We start from the raw sequence: 19,501 nt of genomic DNA on the forward strand, positions 1-19,501 counted from the left end.
AAACATTGACACCAATAAAACTGATCGAATTTTGTACTAGACAAGAGATATAAAACGATGATTTCATTTTATAACCTTTGACTTGTCAGATAATTTTAGGTATGTGGGCTGCGTGATGGGCTAAAATTTGTAGCATTAGAGGAAATTGAACAACTTTACCTGCTCATAATCAGGAATTATTACCATGTTGAAAAGTGATTAGTCTGGCACACCAACTTCCATATTTACCCACATCCACTTTTTCAGATTATCAAAACTGCGACCGGGAAAATCAGACCATCTCAAATAAGTAATGTAATTATATCGTGAATAATTTGGATGGTGATAGATTACTCTCTTTTTCGTAGAAGAGGATTGGTCAGCACACATTGATAATGACGTGGCGTTAGAATGTTTCGATGCCATGCTGGAAATTTTACAAAGTCAGGTACACCTTTCCTGGACACAAAATATGGTGGCGGGTTTATTCACGTTTAATGTTTCTTGTGAATTATTTCTGACAGATGTTTGTCCAGGAGTTTGACTCGGGCAGTCAAATCACGTATGATTCGTCGATGGCGAATAACGTGCTTAATCTCCTCATCATTCAGTTAGCTTGGATTACTCGGGGCCACGACTCGCTGGAGTCAGAGGAGGAAGAAAAGCTTGGTATACAGAATTGGAGATTATGTATTGTGTGCAGTAAGCTTAATTCACTTTAAGCTTGCTTTTATTCTAACATGTGATAGAATGGACGCCATGGTTTGATGTTTCGTATGGTGACGAAGGCGAAAATGAAGAATGCTCTCAAGATCCTTCAATCCTCTGGCTTTGGAGAATGTTTGATATGTTGCAGACTTTGCTCCGTGAAAAACCAGATTGTGTTAGTGTCGCGTAATCTTTTTCATAAACATGTGCTGCATTGTGCTACATTAACCAACTGTGTGGTAAATTAAGGTTTCAATGCTCCCTTAGGGCTAAGCATTTACTCCTCAACCCCAAAATAATCTCGTTGATAATTCTCAGTCACAGGGGGCTTGATTTAGAAACTCGAAGGAATCAGAAATATCAACATTATCCACTTGGATTGTATCATTTCAATCAGTACCCGACTGGGATTTCAGTAATTGAATCTCAACACCTAATCTGACTCCTAAATGCTCGGACACCCGAACTCCTGGTTCTGCCTCCAACTCTCCAGTTTTACCAATAATATATTCAGCTCCCATTTACATATGACATAACTTGGAATTAATGTATCATCATAGGCACATACTTGGTTTGTTGATACAATTCATCTTTCACTCTTACCCGAATGCAATGCTTTCGTCTAATATACATCATGATGTGATGTCATTTTATATTGTGATAGTATTGATTGAATTGCGGCAATTCTGTTGATATTTTTGTTTGTTTCAGATTGTTTCGACTGTCTCCTTCGATGAGCAAGCCGGTGCATTGTTTATGCAGCTGACGATTATGCTCACAGATTTATGTAGCCTTGTCACCAATTTCACACCCAATGATCTGGAAGAAACAGTTTTAGACTTGGTAGGTCACTGAATCTTTATATACTGCTTTCATCTACTAGATCGTGGCCCACATGCAAACTGTGGCTCGCTAAATTATTACAAGTGGCCAGTCAGAGCCTTGATGGTTTGGAAGTAAATAGATCAGCAACTGAACAAAAACAAACGAAAGAGGTCACCTCAAAGTACTTAGCCTCAACATATGAAATTCACCACCTAAGCGCATGAACAGTGAGCATGTGTTATTCATTCAGTGTGCAACTGTTCAAGGTGGGTACTTGTCTAACTTTTTTTTCATTCTATCACAATCCTACGCTGTTTCGAACGTATGAATATATTATTAACATGAATGTCTTACAAACTGTAATGCAACTATCTTGTGCCACATTTTTACTGAATTCTCTGTTTCAGTTTGTATCGCGTTCTGGAAAATTCATGCGTCAATATATCATAATTCAAATACTGAATCTCCTTGTGCAATCTATTGAGGGTGAAGGGGCAGTTATTAACAAGAATAGCATGAAAGCATTCGAGGACTTTGCCTTCAAATTTCTAAGGTATGCTGCGACTGTAACAGTAGTTCAATCCAAAAGCTCATCTCATCTGGTACTCATTTCTTTGGTAATTGTGCTGTTTCATTGTAATCATCTTTTAATATATTCTAGAGTTACTCCCTGATCACCTAATTGTAATCAATAGCACCTGAAGTATCTGTAAGAAATGGTATCAGTATAACACGCAATACAACTATCAGGTATGGGTCCTACATGGAGGAGGTAGTTTCGTTTCATTACTGCTAAATCTTCAGGACAGAATGGCAGAATGACCGTCTAAGATGAAATATTTCTTCAATGTTCTTGTCAGGCTGTGGATGCATTTGCCACTCGGTTGCTATGATATGCATAGTTGTGCGACGCAAATTCTCATGACCACATTAACTTCATTTCCATTGGCGGAGCGCGTTGTTTCCACCTTAAAAAGATGTCTGACGGGGGAAGAGTGGATTATGAGATACAATGCAAGTTAGTCATGTTTATATGCTGTTAAAAATTGATGGATACGACAGAACGATGCTGAGTAGATAATTTATACAGTTTCAAGGCAAGTTTTATGATTGATTATCACTTATGTATGATGTCATGCCAGCACAAATAATTTTATATCCCTAGCAACTGAAACCGAAAACTGTGATATAGCTCCTTAACAATCTTGCACACTAATCTTAACCCCACAGAAATACATTTCCTTCAAGCAATGATAATATGCCACGTTCACTATGTTTTGATTTTCTACAGTAAGCACGCAACAATTCCCGATTCATTGTTGAAACAGTATTCTACGGAAATGGTAAGCTTAGGGCAAGTCTGTAGAAATGGTAAATAACTGTTTTATTTAAATTGTGTGTGTCAATTCTTCACTTTGAACCAAGTGGCGAATTAGACCCTATGCTAAAGTTACTGTATATAGTCGCCCTTTTTGACATACGAGTAGGAGTTGAATTTCATTGTGCATAACAGGGGAACTCCAAAAGGATAATGATCAACAGATATGTGATTCTATGTTTTATGTTGATAAACTCTAGATAAGATTATATTTTTTGGTGATTTTGTCAAAGAGAACTTTCATCACTGACCTATTTGAACCCGGATGGTGTTAAAAATCCATGAAACTGATAAGATGTGAACCGCTGCTGAAATAAACCTTTGTTTAGACTCAATTTTACGAAGGCCAATATTGGCAACATATTTGCCAAAGAAATTAGTCTGATGTGGTTGCAAATTCTTATGTTTAAGATCAAACTCTTCTGGAGAACTGAATGAGGAAAGAAAAAAAATTGGTCATCCATACAACTAGAATATTTAAACGAGCTTCTCTGTCTGTAAATGCGAGCAATTGAATACTGTTTCCAAATCTTTCAGTTGACAAAATGCAGTGTCTCCTCGACGGTCTACAACCCCACTCTCGTCGCGACCGATCGCCGCACTCCTACGTAATTTCCAATTGCTTCTGCTCATTACTGGAAATGTTTGACGACAAAAGTATTGAAGTGCAGACCAAGTCTTTATATGTATTCAAGAATATCAGCTTGTCATCACTCAAAGTAAGTATCGATTAGCTCCTTTCTAGGTAGATATTACATCTTCCCGGTATGATATATGTTGATGTACAGATCAGTGCTGTAGGCTACCATTGCAATATTTGGACTGCTGTCGAATATAAATTTCAAGTAATCTGACAATTGGTAAAATTAGCGTTTTCAAATGCATCCAAATTACTAGCTTTACAGAGTATCATGGATGCCAATTCACGATCTTTTCCTGTATACTGGAGTGGACCCCTCTATTACAGGTCATCGATACATGCCTTGATGTGGAATTCACTGCCGAACACAATCTTCGGACATCAATCTTGAATCATGTGCAGATGATACAATACCTTCGTCCTAATGCAGATTTTTTCTCCGAGCCGTACTCGGCTTATTTTGTGTACATTCTAAATCACTCTCGCGCCAAACAAAGGCAACGTAAGTTGTATAGTTGGTGATTTTCTGGATTTTAAGTGAAACTTATCCAGTGTCTATCAACCTCAATGTATACGCATGTTCATGTTGCTAATATTGTGTCAAAAGCGTCCTTGTGGCGGTGGCACAGAGACATAGGATAAGCTGCCATTGCTGGTGGGTTTCGAATTGGTTGCATGTATTTCTGAATAGCTCACATTTTCCTGTACAATCTCTATGGTGGACCCACGCTACAAGTTTCACTTATTATACATGGAAATACGAACCTCTGTACTTTGAAGGATTTGAAAGTTTTAGTGATGTTAGATCACCCTGTGCTTAACTGGGAATGTTAAGGTGGAATATTGCTCAATTGCTCTCGCCAATGTATGATTGTGCGATAAACTAGTAATCTAGAGTCACTGTAATTTGAAAAAAATGTACATCCTCTTTCTTTAGAACAATATAGTTTGGCACAAAGCACTTGCACCGATCTTCTGTTGGATCCTAATACCAAGCATTTACTGTTTCATCATGTTTGTAAGGTAAGGAGGATAGCCACAGCGTTGTCCGGCCAAAAATTTGCTTATGGTATATAAAATTGATTCAAGTGATGCAACATAGATTGTGATATTTCAATGGTTTGTGGCAACTTCAAATATTTCATTACTTGATGAGCGTGGAGCAGCTACTGACCTTAATAATAGTGCCACTAATGTAGGCACAATATGCTTTGATCGCAATAGAATTGTTTTATTGCGTAGTGGTTATGAGGACTCCTCAGATAAAAATCGAGTGAAGTAGATGTAGACTAGAGTCAACACCTTTTGCGTGATAAAAGTAGAAAGAACCTACCCTGATCATATGTAGGTACCGTATAGTATGTGCATTTTCATATTCAGTCGCCTGCTTTGATTCCAACTGTTTTTTCCTTCTCATGCAACTGAATTTCAGAATCTCATGGACTATTCCAAATCGAAAAAATCGTCCGACATCAAAAACCTACAAAACATCGCACGGACGGTGTTCATACATTTTGAATACAACAGCAAGGTAGAATGATAATCGAGTTTCTTCTGCACTATTTTCTCCCCTTTCATTTGCAGATGGGACTGTTCTCGCCAGACAAAATGAGGAGAAGCATCGGCTTCTCTGCTTATATTCTCAATATTCCAAGGGTATGCGGTCTTACTACTTTTAGCATTTCAATATATGAAGTGTAACACCGTAGTTCTTTCAACTCCTACACTGAGCATTCTAAATATACCGCCGTTATCAAATTTGGAAAATTGGAACACTTCCACATACTTTCAGCCGAACAACAGCGAGGATTCAGTGATTGAGTCGTTTATTGATTTTTTTTTCACGAAATCAGGCCTCTAGGATTGGGCAGGAAAATTATCATAGTAATGACTATAGTCAAGTTATAAAAAGTTATTGTCATTTGCGCATTGATGACGAAATACAAAAAGTAAGCAAGCTAAGGCATTCATGGTTCGCGAACATGTTTAATTGCATATACATTCACAATGTTTATAAGCGTCTGCTATTCCGTCAATGGAATTTTTGACATCAACAATAAAATTGATAGCTTTTGAGCGACCGTTATCATTTCAGGTAATGGTTCTGCTGAAATAATATGAAACTCGAAGAAATTCCTGGACACAATTTCATCGATAGATCAGTGCTTCAAATTTAGCTTCCTTTTTATGACAGATGTTTGATCATATCGGATCTAATGACAATACACTCATCGGGCAGTCGATAGCAATGCTGGAATGCGCCGTGTACTCGGACGATATTCCCTCGTCCGGTATGATGTCTGAGCATACGACTCTGTCTCTTATACCCTGTCCTTTGCAACCGTCTTGGATAAAGTCGCTACTTATTTTTCTCTATAAGGTAACGTAATATCAAGTTTTTCCTTATTAAACGGTATCATCTGTCACTACTGAATTTGTTATTGTTTTATTTTATCATGTGTAAGCATCACAGTTGGTAGCTTCCACCGAACTTGCTACCATGATGCCATAATTGCAAGGTTCTAATGTCAAATATAATTCTTTCATCAGTTGTTATCATCACCAGTTTAATAATGATTTGATTGCGGTGCGTGATTCATTTATCAATGACACGTCATACTGTGCGCTATTGTTGCAATAAATTTTAAAAGGGCATGATGCATATAATCTTCTCATATTAATAAATATTGTGATTATTGTCATTTTAGATGTCTTGGAGCTCGCTAATTTAGGGCTAGGAATACCGGTTTGTGCTCTTGAATTTAAATTGGTTATCGATTTTGATGATGAATCGGGTATTGGACGCCAATGTTTTCGAGCATCAAATTCACTGTTTTTTGCCACTGAGAGTCATTTTCTCATCACGAATTGATGATTTGGTGCTGAGAATTCTGAAATCCAATTCAAAACATGTAGTACAAGGCTACGCATGTCCAATAGGGGTGTTCAAAAATGACCTTTTTCCTCCAATCGTACTGGCTACTTGATAAAATTGTTAGGTTACCTAATCTAAGCCTACACGCCAAATTTGGCTCAATTCCAGCAAGTATGCGCTTTGATACAGGAGAAGAAAGTTTCGATTTATTATGTAAAAATAAACAACAACAAAAATTGAAAATTTTCTGTTCACCCCGTGAAAGTGTTAGGTTGTCTATAGAAACAATGTTCACCAAATTTGGTTCAATTCCAACCAGTGGAAGCAGAGTTATTGCAGACGAAAAATTTGGATTTGAATAAAATAGTATTTACAGTGGGCACAACTATAATAAATAATTACGGAATTGGTCACCGTAAATACTATTTTATTTATATTCTAAATTTTTCGATGGCAATAACTCTGCTTCCACTGGTTGGAATTGAACCAAATTTGGTGTGTAGGCTTAAATTATGTAACCTAACAATTTTATCAAGTAGCCAGTAGGATTGGAGAAAAAAAGTCATTTTTAAACACCCCTAATGTCCATTGTTCATGGAAAAAGTCTGACTTACTGGTAAAACATTATAATGACCTATAATTGAATTTGAATACACGACTTGAATTTAAGGTTAATACCTCGTATGAAGTCGAATCCCTCTGGTACTTTATTTTATTAATTCAAGTTTCAACACAGGTGTCCGCAATCTTGCAGTTTCATTGCCTACACATGATAGTTCTGGTCCTTCAATTTTTATGGTTCACGTTTTGCATTGATATGCTTTGTCAACCGTCTCACTGTTCAGTATTCTGTCACGGATCGCTCTCAACTGATGCAAGTGTCTCGTCTTGTGACAATATGCTTGAACACTTTGGAGTCCGAAATTCACCTTTGCGTGACGGAACATTCCATGAAAAGAAGTGAGAAGATGAAGAGTAATTCAGGTAGACTGAGTTTTATTTGCGTGTTCAATTCTCCTATTTTATACAATATTTTGACATGCCAACCATCTTTCTGTGATGAAAAGGTCTCTTAAGACCGCTCTAATCCTAATTGTAAATCTATGTTCATGAATATATAGCTATAGCAGAGCTTCTTGGAGGTACAGAACTTCAATATACAATTGAGTAGTATACTCATACTCATATTGAAATGAACCCGAATATTTCCGGCTGACACTCGTCAGGGGTAATCGTCAGCAACTAGTAGAGAGTTGGAAAGAACATTGTATATCAACAATCGCATCACTGGTGACGTCATATTTTGTGATACGATCGTTGATATACAATGTTCGTTCCAATTCTCTACTAGTTGCTGACGATTACCCCTGGCGAGTGTCAGTTGGAAATATTCGGGTTCATTTTGATATGAATATGCTATTCAATTGAATATATAGCAGTTATGGGATGGCAAATGACGGTACACAGAGCTTTACAACAACACATCTGAATCTTTGAATGAGCAAGCAGGGGTAGTCAATGAAGTCAGTGGTGGAACTAGAAGTAACACACTCAATTACAATTGAACGTAGAAATTTTAAAGAAACATCAAAACTACTTCAGGTACTTCAGGTCAAAGATATTATATTCAAGTACAGTGACATAAACGCTTTTTTCACCCCATCGACTCATAATAGTGAAGCAAACGTCTCAAACACTAATTTCTACATTCAACACACACTGGGTAATTTCTTTGAATTCGATTCAGACCGTCCCGAGTGTGGACATTACGGCAGTTACAGAAGATTCGAAGGCGGCGTTCGCCCGGAGTTACGGCCAAGCTCAAGGTATACGCTGCGTTTTCGACTTAAGCTGCAATGTATCGATAAATTCAGATTTTCCAGCTGTTCATCAAACAAAGTACAGGAGATTTTTGGCAGTGAGATGCAAAGCCCGTGGCAAAAGATCTCGCCTACTCAGTCGCACCATAAGATGGGTCAGTTTACTTCTAACGTACACGATTTGCATCAGTGTAGGTCGTACATACTGCACTCAGAGATAGTCACAACAATTTTGACAGTAATGACAACAGCTGTGCAGCAAATTCATCTGAAGTAGAAATTCCAGTGACGAACCCTGAATTTTTTTTCCGCAAATATCTTTCAGTACTCGTTCGACACACAGTTTTGCTTTTCAATTGCTTCTCTGCTAATCCGAGAGCATCTTGTGCCACACTGGAAATATACTCAGTAATACGCATCAGGATTTGGCAGGAGCTTTACGTCTGCTTAGGGTTGTATTCAAGTCACAAGGTTCCGAGTCACAAGTCAATTTTACTTTTATAGTTTTGACTCGTGTCAAGTCCGAGTCCAAGTCAGTGAGTAGAGGGTCGAGTCTGAGTCATAGTGTTGTGACTCGAGCCCAAGTCATTATGTTCACTGTTCAGTTTTGAGTTCAATTCAGTTCAACCCACTTTTTCAACTCTACCCACGTGATATAGAATAGCTCGCATTCATAACATGGTATTTTCCTCAGTCGTAACAGTTTCTAACCCTATTTCCCAAGTATCAGGACTGATAGACGAAATACCAATAATGTGGAGACTTTACTATTCTTCGAATTTAAAATGAAATGTCGGTCTTGGACGTCCTAATCTCGAGTCATATGACTTGGTTTGAGTCATGCGCAATGATTCGAGTACAAGACGAGTCAATACACAAATTGACTCGAGTCGAGTAATTTTACGCATTTGAAAAATGACTCATGTCTAGTAGAGTCACCAAAAAATCGTGACTCGAGTCATCTCAGCCCCGCATCTGCTGCCTTCACAACCCTTCCCATTTACTGTTACTCGCCGGCGGCTGGATTCCGGGGTACACCCAATCGGAATGCAACCCACCACCGCTGGTCAGTAATATTAGCGGCCAAACGGATACTGTGATAGAAGCAGCATAGGTGCCGTAAATCATTACTCAATTGCACGTAAAATTAGCAATTTCCACGTTATGTAAAAACTACTCCAAGTGGAAGTAAAGTGTGGCTAACATGTCGTATACTTTAGTAGTCGATCGAAGGTGACTATTTTTCGAAATTACATCAGGCATTCTCGGCAATAATGAAAAATGAATAAAGACAGGACAAATCGGTTAAATCTTTGAGAATAGATTCAGTTAACATGAGACATGGTCTCTTACGCACAGTGATTATGAAAATATCATTTATAAAAGCGATGGAAGCATCCCAAAACTACTTTCTACTTAACAAAATGCCAACAGTAAAAATAGGGTTGTCATATTTTGACATCCGAAAAAATTCTGAAAATACTATATTAACTTAAGAAAGGTCATCACTTCGGTTCGACTCTCGCAGCTTTTTTACGATAAAGTGTTGTATTGACTAAAAAAAACGACATATGGTAAACTAAAGTAAAAAAGAAATAATTTTGCCAATTTTGCTTGTAAAGCAGATGTCGAAGTGGTAAAAAAATAACGACTTGAGTATATAGTGCAAGAAACCAACTGTACTCCGAAAAATTCAAAATACATCGTTATTGACCAGTTCTTTCACCGATAATACCACAGAACTATGGTGGTTGTCTTCTACTTGAGCAGTTGATAGGAGCAAAAATACATCATTTAATTTCAGAATTTCTGGAGTCAGTTGTTGAAGACCGTACAAACATACTTTATTGACACGAGAAAAGAAAACTGACATCAGCTTTAGAATAAGTCCTGCTATAAAACTGACTTCATCTGGGTCTTGTGTAGTAACTATATGTATCAATATGTTACAGGAGCATCGTATGAGAAGAGCGCGGAGAGAGTGACTTTCTGCTCAGGGTCACCACCTCCTCGTCATAAGGTTGCCACAGTAATTGTGTTTATTCTTCTTTATATGAAGCACATTTTTTCTTCAGAGAGGAAAATTAGGTTCGAGTCACACTCTCGACGGAAGAATGGCGTCACTTGAAGCGAATCCGATTGTACGATTTCAGTCGCTGGGCTGCAGCACTGACGATTACAGAAATGAGGTCGGTCGCAGCCACATTTATTTGGCGTTGGTTCATGATTCTGTGGTGATTACACCAAGATAAATATCGTAGTACGGTGGTTTTCAACCGGGGTGTCGTTTGGCCCGATCGTTGGCACCGCTAGGTAATATCGTCAACATATAACAATAAATACAGATATCTTAATTTTGAGTAACATTTGGAAGCTGATGAATAAAAAAAGGTCAACAATAAATACACACTACAACTGGCAATGAGGCGGGGATTAAGGCTAGGGTAAGAGTGAATACTTTTTTATTCATCAGAATGAGCATCTATGCATGAACACTGAACAGTGATATGACCGTGTTGACCAGTGCCACAATCTATCTAACCCTTTAGGAGGGTTTAGTGACGTCAATAAGTTTAAGAACCCCTGCTGCAGTGATTTGCCATCACTTGCACCAAAGTTTTCCTAACCCTTGCTATGCAAAAGGTATCCTTGGAGTGTTCACATTCAGGAGGATGCTACTGGATTTATAGCAGAATGTGTTGACATGGGATCCAGTTTTTGACAGCTAAATTTTGCCTTTTGCTCCTACAGATGATTGCTTTTTACTTATATTTGCTTATGATTTCTTTCTCGGTCTATGGCTTTCCGACATGGCATTCTTTCATTACTGTTGGCAGATTGAGGCGGTGGTTTGAAAATAGAGTTGTATCCACTCCTTATGTCCCTATCTTTTCATTGTAGTACTATATAGACACGTAATGAGATATAAATACTAATGAAACTGACTGAGAGTTGCAAAGGATTGAGCAGATTTTCTGAAGAACTCAATAATTTTATCACAGTATACTGACTAAAAAATTACTGGCTACAAATGTCTTCACATGAATTGATCTCAAATAGCACACTATATCAAGATGAATTGCTACAGTGGTCATTTTCCAATTTATCATTTTCTAATCATGATTTACAGGACGACATTCTATCGAAAAAGCCCAATACACTCATGGGATTTACATCCCCTTACAGAAGACGGAATAAATCCGAGATGAGCAAGGAATGGAACAACATTTCATCTGTACCCCTACAGTCCGTAGTTCAAGGACCAAAGTAAGCACACGACGTATTCAGGTGCTTTCTTTTCATTACTGAGCAGAGAGAGAGCAGAGTTTACCGGACCACGACCTGACATATCGATCTCACCTTACGACACATGTCACCTTTTTTGTCACCTGTCCTTTTATATTCTCTTCTTTTACTTTTCATTCAGTGTGCATGCCCATTTTTTTACATCGCCTAGGCCAGGTGGGTGTCTGATTTCGAGGACTACTCCAAGTCGTTTCGACACCTTTCTATCTTTCATTGTATCGCAGTCTTGTGGTGTATTGAAATGATGAAATTTTTAGCAACAAATTGAATTGAATTGAAAAAAAAAAGTAAGAACAACAACACGGCGTAGCCATCGACACTTTTAAACATGCTACAGCTGAGATTCGAACCACAATCTCTCATGTCGCTGCCGGTGGGGGAATAACTGACTTGATATATTAACAATTGTATCGCTTTCGGACAGGTGTCACAGATGCAACCAGAGGCTACTGAGTTTCCCGTCCGAAGTCCTGGAAGGCTGCGTGCTGGCCATTTGTTACTTTGTGAAATTTCACGAGGAAGGCGCCGTGCCGCTGTTACCGCGACTGTTAACGCAGGTATGATTGTGTACCAGGGTTGTAATCAAGTCACGAGGTTCCGAGTCACAAGTCAATCTCACTTTTATAGTTTTGACTCGAGTCAAGTCGAGTCATTTTCAATTCACCACTGAGTCAAGTCCGAGTCCAAGTCATTGTGTTGGCTGATTAGTTCAGAGATAATGTCATGTGAAACCCACTTTTTGCAACTCTGCTAGGTGATATCGATAGCTTCGCATTCAAAATATACTAATTTTCCTCTCTTTTAACAGTTTTTGGTAGCATTTTCAAGTACCGGTACTGATAGACGAAATAACAATAGTGTGATAACTTTACTATTCTTCGAAATTACAATGAAATGCCTGTCTTGGTAAACCCAGTCTCGAGTCATATGACTTTGTCCGAGTCATGCACAATGATTCGAGTACATGTCGAGTCGATACACAACTTGACTCGAGTCGAGTCATTTTTCATTATTAAGAAAATGACTCGAGCCCAGGTGAGTCAACAAAAAATCGCGACTCGAGTCATTACAACCCTGCTCAATACTTGACTCGAAATCATCAAATGGCCATGCCTAACTCTACTTATTATTGTTGATTTAAGAATAAATTTTCTCGTTTTTAGCTTATCTACACATCCAAACTGCTCGCCGATTCCAGCAGCGAAGAACAGCAACGTGACAAATTAACTTCAACGCCTACCGCGGTTATGCCACACAGAAATGCGTATTACGAATTAGGGAAAGTAGCCCGACAAACTGTGATCTGCATCATGCAGCAGCTGAAAACAAGCCTATTGATTACAAAAGTATTTTTATTGCCACTAGAAGGTGACTGCCCACCCCCGTTAAACTGTGTCGCAGTGAATTGCGGATATTTTCCTCTCGCGCAGATCATCACTTTCTCCAAGGATTGGCATTGTGCATGAGCGACTATCAGAATTTAAATTCCTTGACGGTGCTCAAGTATGCCTTTGAGGTGCCGATTGTGTGTGGCGTGTGACGTGACTGAGTCTTGGTTTCAGTTCGAGATATTGCAGGGCCTTCCTCAAGACATAAAACGTTTGTCCGGCGTTGAACTGGAGGGATTTGTGAAGAATGTGTTTGCGTACTTGAAGTGTCTTCCGATGAAGCCGCACACTGCGCCTTTCTGGCAGCAGCTTCTTTCTTGTTTCGGGACGTTTTGCGGCAAGCTTCTGGCTCTCATATCTCACGGGAAGGTTGGTGTGGGATTAAGAATCACTATCTAGGATCGGGATATGATTCGGCACACTGTAATAAAAATATATTTATACGTATGTCGCTCTCTAGTGTGATTCGGACTGCCTGTTGAAGATTATGGATATTCTTCTGAACTCGCCCGCACCGATGTCTGCCAAGGTAGGGAAATTAAACTCAATGTATTATTAACATCTTAAGTCACTGTATTTTCAGTTTAAATGTGTTTCTTTACTGGCAATTTAATCTATAGTTACAGAGTAACATATGGGCTTCAGACTTGACACCCAGGATAATTATATTACTGAACTAGTCCGCTGGGTTGGCTAAATCCAGCATGTAATAATGAGATAAACATTTTTTTGCATCAGTTTGACATAGCAGGTAATAATAACACCTCTGAAATTTAGTTCATTTTAAAAATAAGTTCAAACAATATTGCTTAAAATATCATGTAATCTACATATCTGTATAAAAATCTGTAGATATCAGTGGCCAAAGTAGCCAGTAGTTGATACTCAAGTATTTTTACATAAGAACAAGTAGAATTAGCAATTTCAAAGTAAGTAAGAATTGTGGATTAAGTTTTGCCTAAAACACTGGAAATTGGTAAGTAGAATTAGAAGTAGTTTAAAATGATAACTAGGGCAAGTTTTTGTTGCAGTTAAATCCGTGGAATGTTGCATTTATTCATTTATTTTCGAAAAAAGTTGCAGAAGTTGCATTTTGACCACATTTTGCTCGGTTGTCTAAAAAAAGAGGTCAATTTTCCGGCTCAGCTCCCGAAATACCTGTAAAAGTGTTACTTCGGTGGTGATTTACGGTGTTTCCGTCGAATTTGGCCGTGTATTTCACCAAAATCGAAAATACTGTCATGAAAAATCGAAAAAGTTGCAAAATGTTGCAAAAAGTTGCATGAAAAATATGGACAAAAGTTGCAAAAAGTTGCACCATAAGATTCCTTCAAACAGCTTAAAACGGCATTATACATATCTTACGAGTATTTAGGAAGCTGGCGGTAGCTGTAAAAAAAAGTTGCAAAAACCTAATCATAACCACTTGGTAGTATTTTACTGACTAAATCTGATACCATACCTATACATATTTGAACGTACCGTTTCAATTGGAAAGGTGATTTGTCGTATAGAGCCAAATTTGTATTTGTGGATTATTAGAATCAGTCGCAAAATGTGGATTACAAAACATTCAAATTTTAGCAAAATCTCGCCGAAACGTTTGTCAAGCTGTTGGTAGCCATCTTTCCGTCGCTGGACTTCTCTGCCGGACCGTTGTACGCCTTATGCTGCACTACTTTCGATGTTTTCATGAGAGTGAGTGGCCGTACGTTGTCATGTACTTCTGGAGATTTCAATACCATTTATCGCAGCCTCGCGAAAAGTGCATTTTGATGCGCCATATTGTATCAGAGTTGCTGTCGTCTTTGAAATTGAAATCCAAGTTTGCGTACGAGAATATGTTGATCTTATTGCAGGTTAGTGATGTTGGGATACATGCAACGCAAAGTGGTCACTCATCAAGGATTATTAATATGTAATAATGTGAACTCATATGTATTTGTAGATTGTACTTGTCGATGTTGGCAGCTGCCTGCAATCTACTGTGTATGAGGGAATGGAGGCAAGAAGATTTCATGTGTTCCAGGCCGATGCGGTAAGAAAATACATGCAGGCTGCTTGTAGTTTTAGCGGTTTGCTCCTTATCACTCCGAGACGTGTTCAAAATAGACAGGTACGGGGTGAGGAGTGATTGATATTCAAATTCAATATCAAAATCGAACATTTTAAAAATAAAGTTTTCGGGGACTGATGGAGATGTCTTTTTGAATTTTTAAATGTCATTCAACGCAGGTTCAATTTATTCAAGATGCATCTGATACGTTACCAATAGTTAATGTCTGCAAACTACAGCAATACAGAGAAGGCCAGTCTTCTCAAAGCTACTTCCTACTGAACAACTACCTTTTTTTACTTCTTCTGTAATTCTTTTCAACTAATATTCGTTGCAGATATCTCCAAGGTCGTATCGATCATACTTATCCGATACCAAATACTCTGCATGCGTATTTTCTGTATCATTGTTACCGTCCGGTTGATCCATATTTTGGATGGATGAAAAATAAATACTCTCTGTAGGAAAAATGATTGCTTTGCCTTCAATACTCTTAAAATAGCAGCGGAAAACTAAACTGCCGAAGTATGTGGTGCAATCAGAGAGAACATACTAGATACTGGTGTGTAAATTATGGGATTGAAAATTATACGTTTGATTATTCCACAACCTATGTATTTTCAATGCCTCCAAGTTCGCAGCACTATCATATTGCACTTTGGTAGAGTGGTTATAATGCACCAGCATGCAAAATTGACAGAACTGAAAGCCACAATCGGAGATAAATCTACATTGTAGCAAATGATGATTTACAAAGTTGTCTGTAATAATACTTGACCAAAATGAATTTAGAATAAATAACGGACTTGAATATCAACCTTCAAATTTCCAGCCAACTGGATTCGCCATCGAGTGCATGAAGTCAAATCTGCAAGACTGTCTTGAAATACTCGGTGACGCAGAATTTATCAGTAATATGAAGGTTGGCAAGACACAATACTTAAACTTGTACCCGTGCAAAGACTTTTTCCAACCTCTTCCTATTCAGAATCACACATATCCCTGTCAGAATATGCTACCTTGTTTCATAACTTTCGGCGATGTGAAGGTTGCCATCGCGCAAATGCTTTGCTGCGAATTCACACGTCTACAGCAGGACAAACCGCCAGACAAACAACAGGACAAGCCACTCTATTCGTTACTGCCTTGGGTGTATGAAACACCACCCAGTGCACAGCAAGGGTAAGTAGAAATAATGGTGTTATAGACGCTGAGTATGAACCAGGGTTGTAACCAAGTCACAAGGCTCCGAGTCACAAGTCAATATCACTTCTATGGTTTTGATGCGAGTCGAGTCATTTTTAATTCTTCACCGAGTCAAGTGGGAGTCCAAGTCGTCGAACAGAAGGTCGTGTCCGAGACATGGTATTATGACTCGAGTCCCGAGTCCAAGTCATTGCGTTGACTGCTCAGTTTCGAGGTAAAGTCTTCACTATTCTTCGAAATTACAATGAAATGTCAGTCATGTCCAACTGAGACTCGAGTCCAATTCGAGTCAATACGCAGAGTGACTAGAGTCGAGTCATTTCCGTATTTTGAGAAAATGACTCGAGTCAAGTTGAGTCATCAGAAAATCGTGACTCGAGTCGAGTCACGATTTAGTACATTTACCATTTGAAAACGTAATACTTGATCATAATCATGAACAGTGGTGTTATAATTTTCATCTGCTCAAGACACAAACTGTACAATGCGATACACATGACACTACGCTAAGTCTATTAATCTAATATCCACCTCGGCATACTAGTACCTCTAGCATTAATGTTCAATGTAGAACAATGTAGGGATCAAGTCACTACCTTGCAGTCATAGGTGCTTTTGATTCATAGCATTTTTCAACTTGACTAACTCAAGTGTTATCTTTTCAAATCTTGTCACGAGTCAAGTCATGCACTCATTCAAAGTGAACCAAGTCAAGTCAAACGATTTGGAGTCAATTTCAAGTGACTGAATCGTTTGAGTGAATGTGCAGATGCATATGCATGTTGGTTGGACCATGTCATAATAATACAATACAAGACGATATCACGGTTATCTATGTAGCGTAACATGTGGAGAATGCTGCCCACCGTGTATGCTCCTTGTGAAATGGTATGGGGTGAAAATCATACAATGTAAGCGATGTCTGTCAATTCATCGGAAAAATGTGACACGAGTCAAGTCGTGAATAGCGCGTTACCATGACACTGCTGTAGATACCTACTGAAGTAGTCGGATGTATCTCAATCAATAAAATTTCCTTTACAGTTTGAAAGAATATTCGGATTGCGTGTCGCATCTGAGAAAGCTTTCTTGGATAATTGTCGGAGCTTTGACACATATCGGCCTATTTTATAACGAGTTACATTGGCACTGGCAAGCCCTACCCACCGCTTTGTCTCCGCAGATTGCCAACATCGTTCAAGTGGTGTTGGCTGGATTTCCTGGACTGCAGAAGGTAAATTCCGTTGTTCGGATATCTATTTTCAACATATCTAATCTTCACGACGTCCAGTTTATTAATAATTTCATCATTTCGAATCACCACAAGATTAAGATACAATGTAAAAATGGGAAAGACTTGAAACGATGATAAAACATGATCTATGGACAGTTGTTGAACAAACATCCATATTTGGCTACAGTAACTATAATTATGCAATCTTTAGTTTGGGTTATTGTTACTCGAGATGTGTGCAGGTGATTCATGCTCAATTTCATAATGCATAGACTGGTTGGGTTCAATTTTATCTGGTGTGTTGGTAATAACCGTCATATAAGATATTTTCATCCGCTCAAGACACACAGAATGTACAATTTGATGCATAAGACTATGTAATGAACAGAGGAAGATGCCAAAGCGACCAGTTATGGTCTTTTAATCAGGCATCCACCTTATAGTTTGGACTGTGTATTTGGAACGTAGGAAGGTGAATTGGCCGGCTTCAGTGTGAGTGTTGATGTGGCTAGGGAGTTTGTCAAGCACTGATTCTAAACTGAACGCTTATTCCTCTCTCTGCAGGATTTCCTAATGAGCACAACGTCGCTGAGTCATCTCTTCAATTTTTGTCAGGTAATCCACACCGTGCAAGACTGTTGTTCGATGAAACTGCCGACGCAATTGCAGTCAGTAAAAAACTACTTTTGGTTAAGCTCGTTTGTAAGTCTGGAAAACATTTCGATGCTATCAACGGTTTGAGCCTCAAGCTTGGTAGCCATTTTAGGAAATAGAGTGGTCTGAGTAGTATCTAAATTTTATTATGACACACTCGGTATATAGAGCATCTTGATTGTATTTTTCGAGTCAATTAGTTGCATTTGTAGAATTGGCAGTCATTGGTAATCTGCAAGAAGGTCGTATGTCTATCTTTAAAGGGGTACTGCGCTCTAAAAATGATGTGGTCTCAAATTGAAGGTAAAAACGAACAAAGATTTTTGTCCGCGGCCATTTCCTTCAGAACGCCGCCGTAATGGAGCTGCAATTTATTGAAATTTCTACAAGACCAGCTGCCGCGGCTGCTTAACCCGTTACATGGCACGATGTCTTCATCGTCGCGCTTGCCCGACGCGATAAGGCAGTCACGCAGAGAACGAAACTTAAGACAAATTTCCTTCATAACATCGGCTGACAACGATCTAAAATCCGTTCTCTGCGTGACTGCCTAATCGCGTCGAGCAAGTGCGACGGTGAAGACATCGTGCCATGTAACGGGTTAAGCAGCCGCGGCAGCTGGTCTTGTAGAAATTTCAATAAATTGCTGCTCCATTACGGTGGCGTTCTGAAGGTAATGGCCGCGGCCAAAAATTTTTGTTCGTTTTTACCTTCAATTTGAGACCACATCATTTTTAGAGCGCAGTGCCCCTTTAACATCCCCACAGGAAGAAAAAGTAGGAAAAGTAGTACCGTAGTCCACTTGGCTACTATCAGGTCAATTCGTTGGTCATTTCGACCTGTCACAGTTGGTAATTTCGTGATGTTGTAATATGGTAGACCCTAGTAAACCAGAAAATTCCTCTTTTCCAGTTATGGACGATCTACTGCAGCGAAATCTCGTTCTTCGCTTCCCTTTCTGCGGAAAACTGCGATCAAGACGTCCACACTCCCATGATCATGAATTTCTGGAGTAGAGTAACGCCGAGCATTCATCTGCACTTGAAGCACAATAACGATGTGAGTCCGTGACAGGCTGAGGCGGATTGTGAAGTTTACGATCGTACTCATTTCCAAGTGGAAGTAGCGATTTTTAGGATACGCCTAGGCGTAAACTACTTCGAGTAGAGGTATAAAACATGAGGTTTGAAAAGTACTCATGTGGTTTAAAGATGTATTAGATTAGAATGACGCGTCGTAGATTTTTTTGAATCACCAGCGATAGCTTTCATAATTTCAAGAATTAACTTCACAATTTCACGCATGCTAATGAATACTAGTTGGGCCTCTGGTTTACCGGACCACGGCCTGCCATATCGATCTCGCCTTCTGTCACATGCAACCTTTTTTGTCACTTGTCCTTTTATATTATCTTCATTTACGTTTCATTCAG

General features: G+C 38.8%; 2 protein-coding genes across 9 annotated transcripts in view; one reads left to right on the forward strand and one right to left on the reverse strand.

Moving 5' to 3' along the window:
* LOC145458766 (uncharacterized) overlaps positions 1–19,501 on the reverse strand; it is a 181,010-nt gene that overhangs the window by 56,338 nt on the left and 105,171 nt on the right. The gene's annotated exons all lie outside the window — the stretch shown is intronic.
* The window catches only part of LOC145458762 (protein unc-79 homolog), a 37,165-nt gene that overhangs the window by 15,992 nt on the left and 1,672 nt on the right, over positions 1–19,501 (forward strand). For 3 of the 8 annotated variants that reach the window (XM_080337229.1, XM_080337234.1, XM_080337231.1), the window contains 32 exons: positions 247–289; positions 348–427; positions 504–648; positions 729–862; positions 1,399–1,530; positions 1,920–2,065; positions 2,373–2,530; positions 3,428–3,609; positions 3,858–4,032; positions 4,468–4,553; positions 4,963–5,061; positions 5,115–5,186; positions 5,725–5,910; positions 7,251–7,389; positions 8,153–8,231; positions 8,280–8,380; positions 10,178–10,245; positions 10,301–10,414; positions 11,356–11,492; positions 11,956–12,088; positions 12,695–12,899; positions 12,962–13,047; positions 13,109–13,288; positions 13,380–13,448; positions 14,504–14,617; positions 14,674–14,778; positions 14,868–14,957; positions 15,808–15,897; positions 15,964–16,157; positions 17,226–17,415; positions 17,980–18,030; positions 18,982–19,128. In XM_080337229.1, the coding sequence (XP_080193355.1) occupies positions 247–289; positions 348–427; positions 504–648; positions 729–862; positions 1,399–1,530; positions 1,920–2,065; positions 2,373–2,530; positions 3,428–3,609; positions 3,858–4,032; positions 4,468–4,553; positions 4,963–5,061; positions 5,115–5,186; positions 5,725–5,910; positions 7,251–7,389; positions 8,153–8,231; positions 8,280–8,380; positions 10,178–10,245; positions 10,301–10,414; positions 11,356–11,492; positions 11,956–12,088; positions 12,695–12,899; positions 12,962–13,047; positions 13,109–13,288; positions 13,380–13,448; positions 14,504–14,617; positions 14,674–14,778; positions 14,868–14,957; positions 15,808–15,897; positions 15,964–16,157; positions 17,226–17,415; positions 17,980–18,030; positions 18,982–19,128 (3,930 nt within the window). Of the gene's footprint in view, positions 1–246; positions 290–347; positions 428–503; positions 649–728; positions 863–1,398; positions 1,531–1,919; positions 2,066–2,372; positions 2,531–3,427; positions 3,610–3,857; positions 4,033–4,467; positions 4,554–4,962; positions 5,062–5,114; positions 5,187–5,724; positions 5,911–7,250; positions 7,390–8,152; positions 8,232–8,279; positions 8,381–10,177; positions 10,246–10,300; positions 10,415–11,355; positions 11,493–11,955; positions 12,089–12,694; positions 12,900–12,961; positions 13,048–13,108; positions 13,289–13,379; positions 13,449–14,503; positions 14,618–14,673; positions 14,779–14,867; positions 14,958–15,767; positions 15,898–15,963; positions 16,158–17,225; positions 17,416–17,979; positions 18,031–18,981; positions 19,129–19,501 lie in introns of those variants that run through there. The other 5 variants (XM_080337230.1, XM_080337232.1, XM_080337233.1 and 2 more) reach the window with 5 other exon arrangements.

Source organism: Botryllus schlosseri, chromosome 16, assembly GCF_051294905.1.
Source record: "Botryllus schlosseri isolate E-star chromosome 16, Bs_hap1, whole genome shotgun sequence".
Classification (NCBI taxonomy): domain Eukaryota; kingdom Metazoa; phylum Chordata; class Ascidiacea; order Stolidobranchia; family Styelidae; genus Botryllus; species Botryllus schlosseri.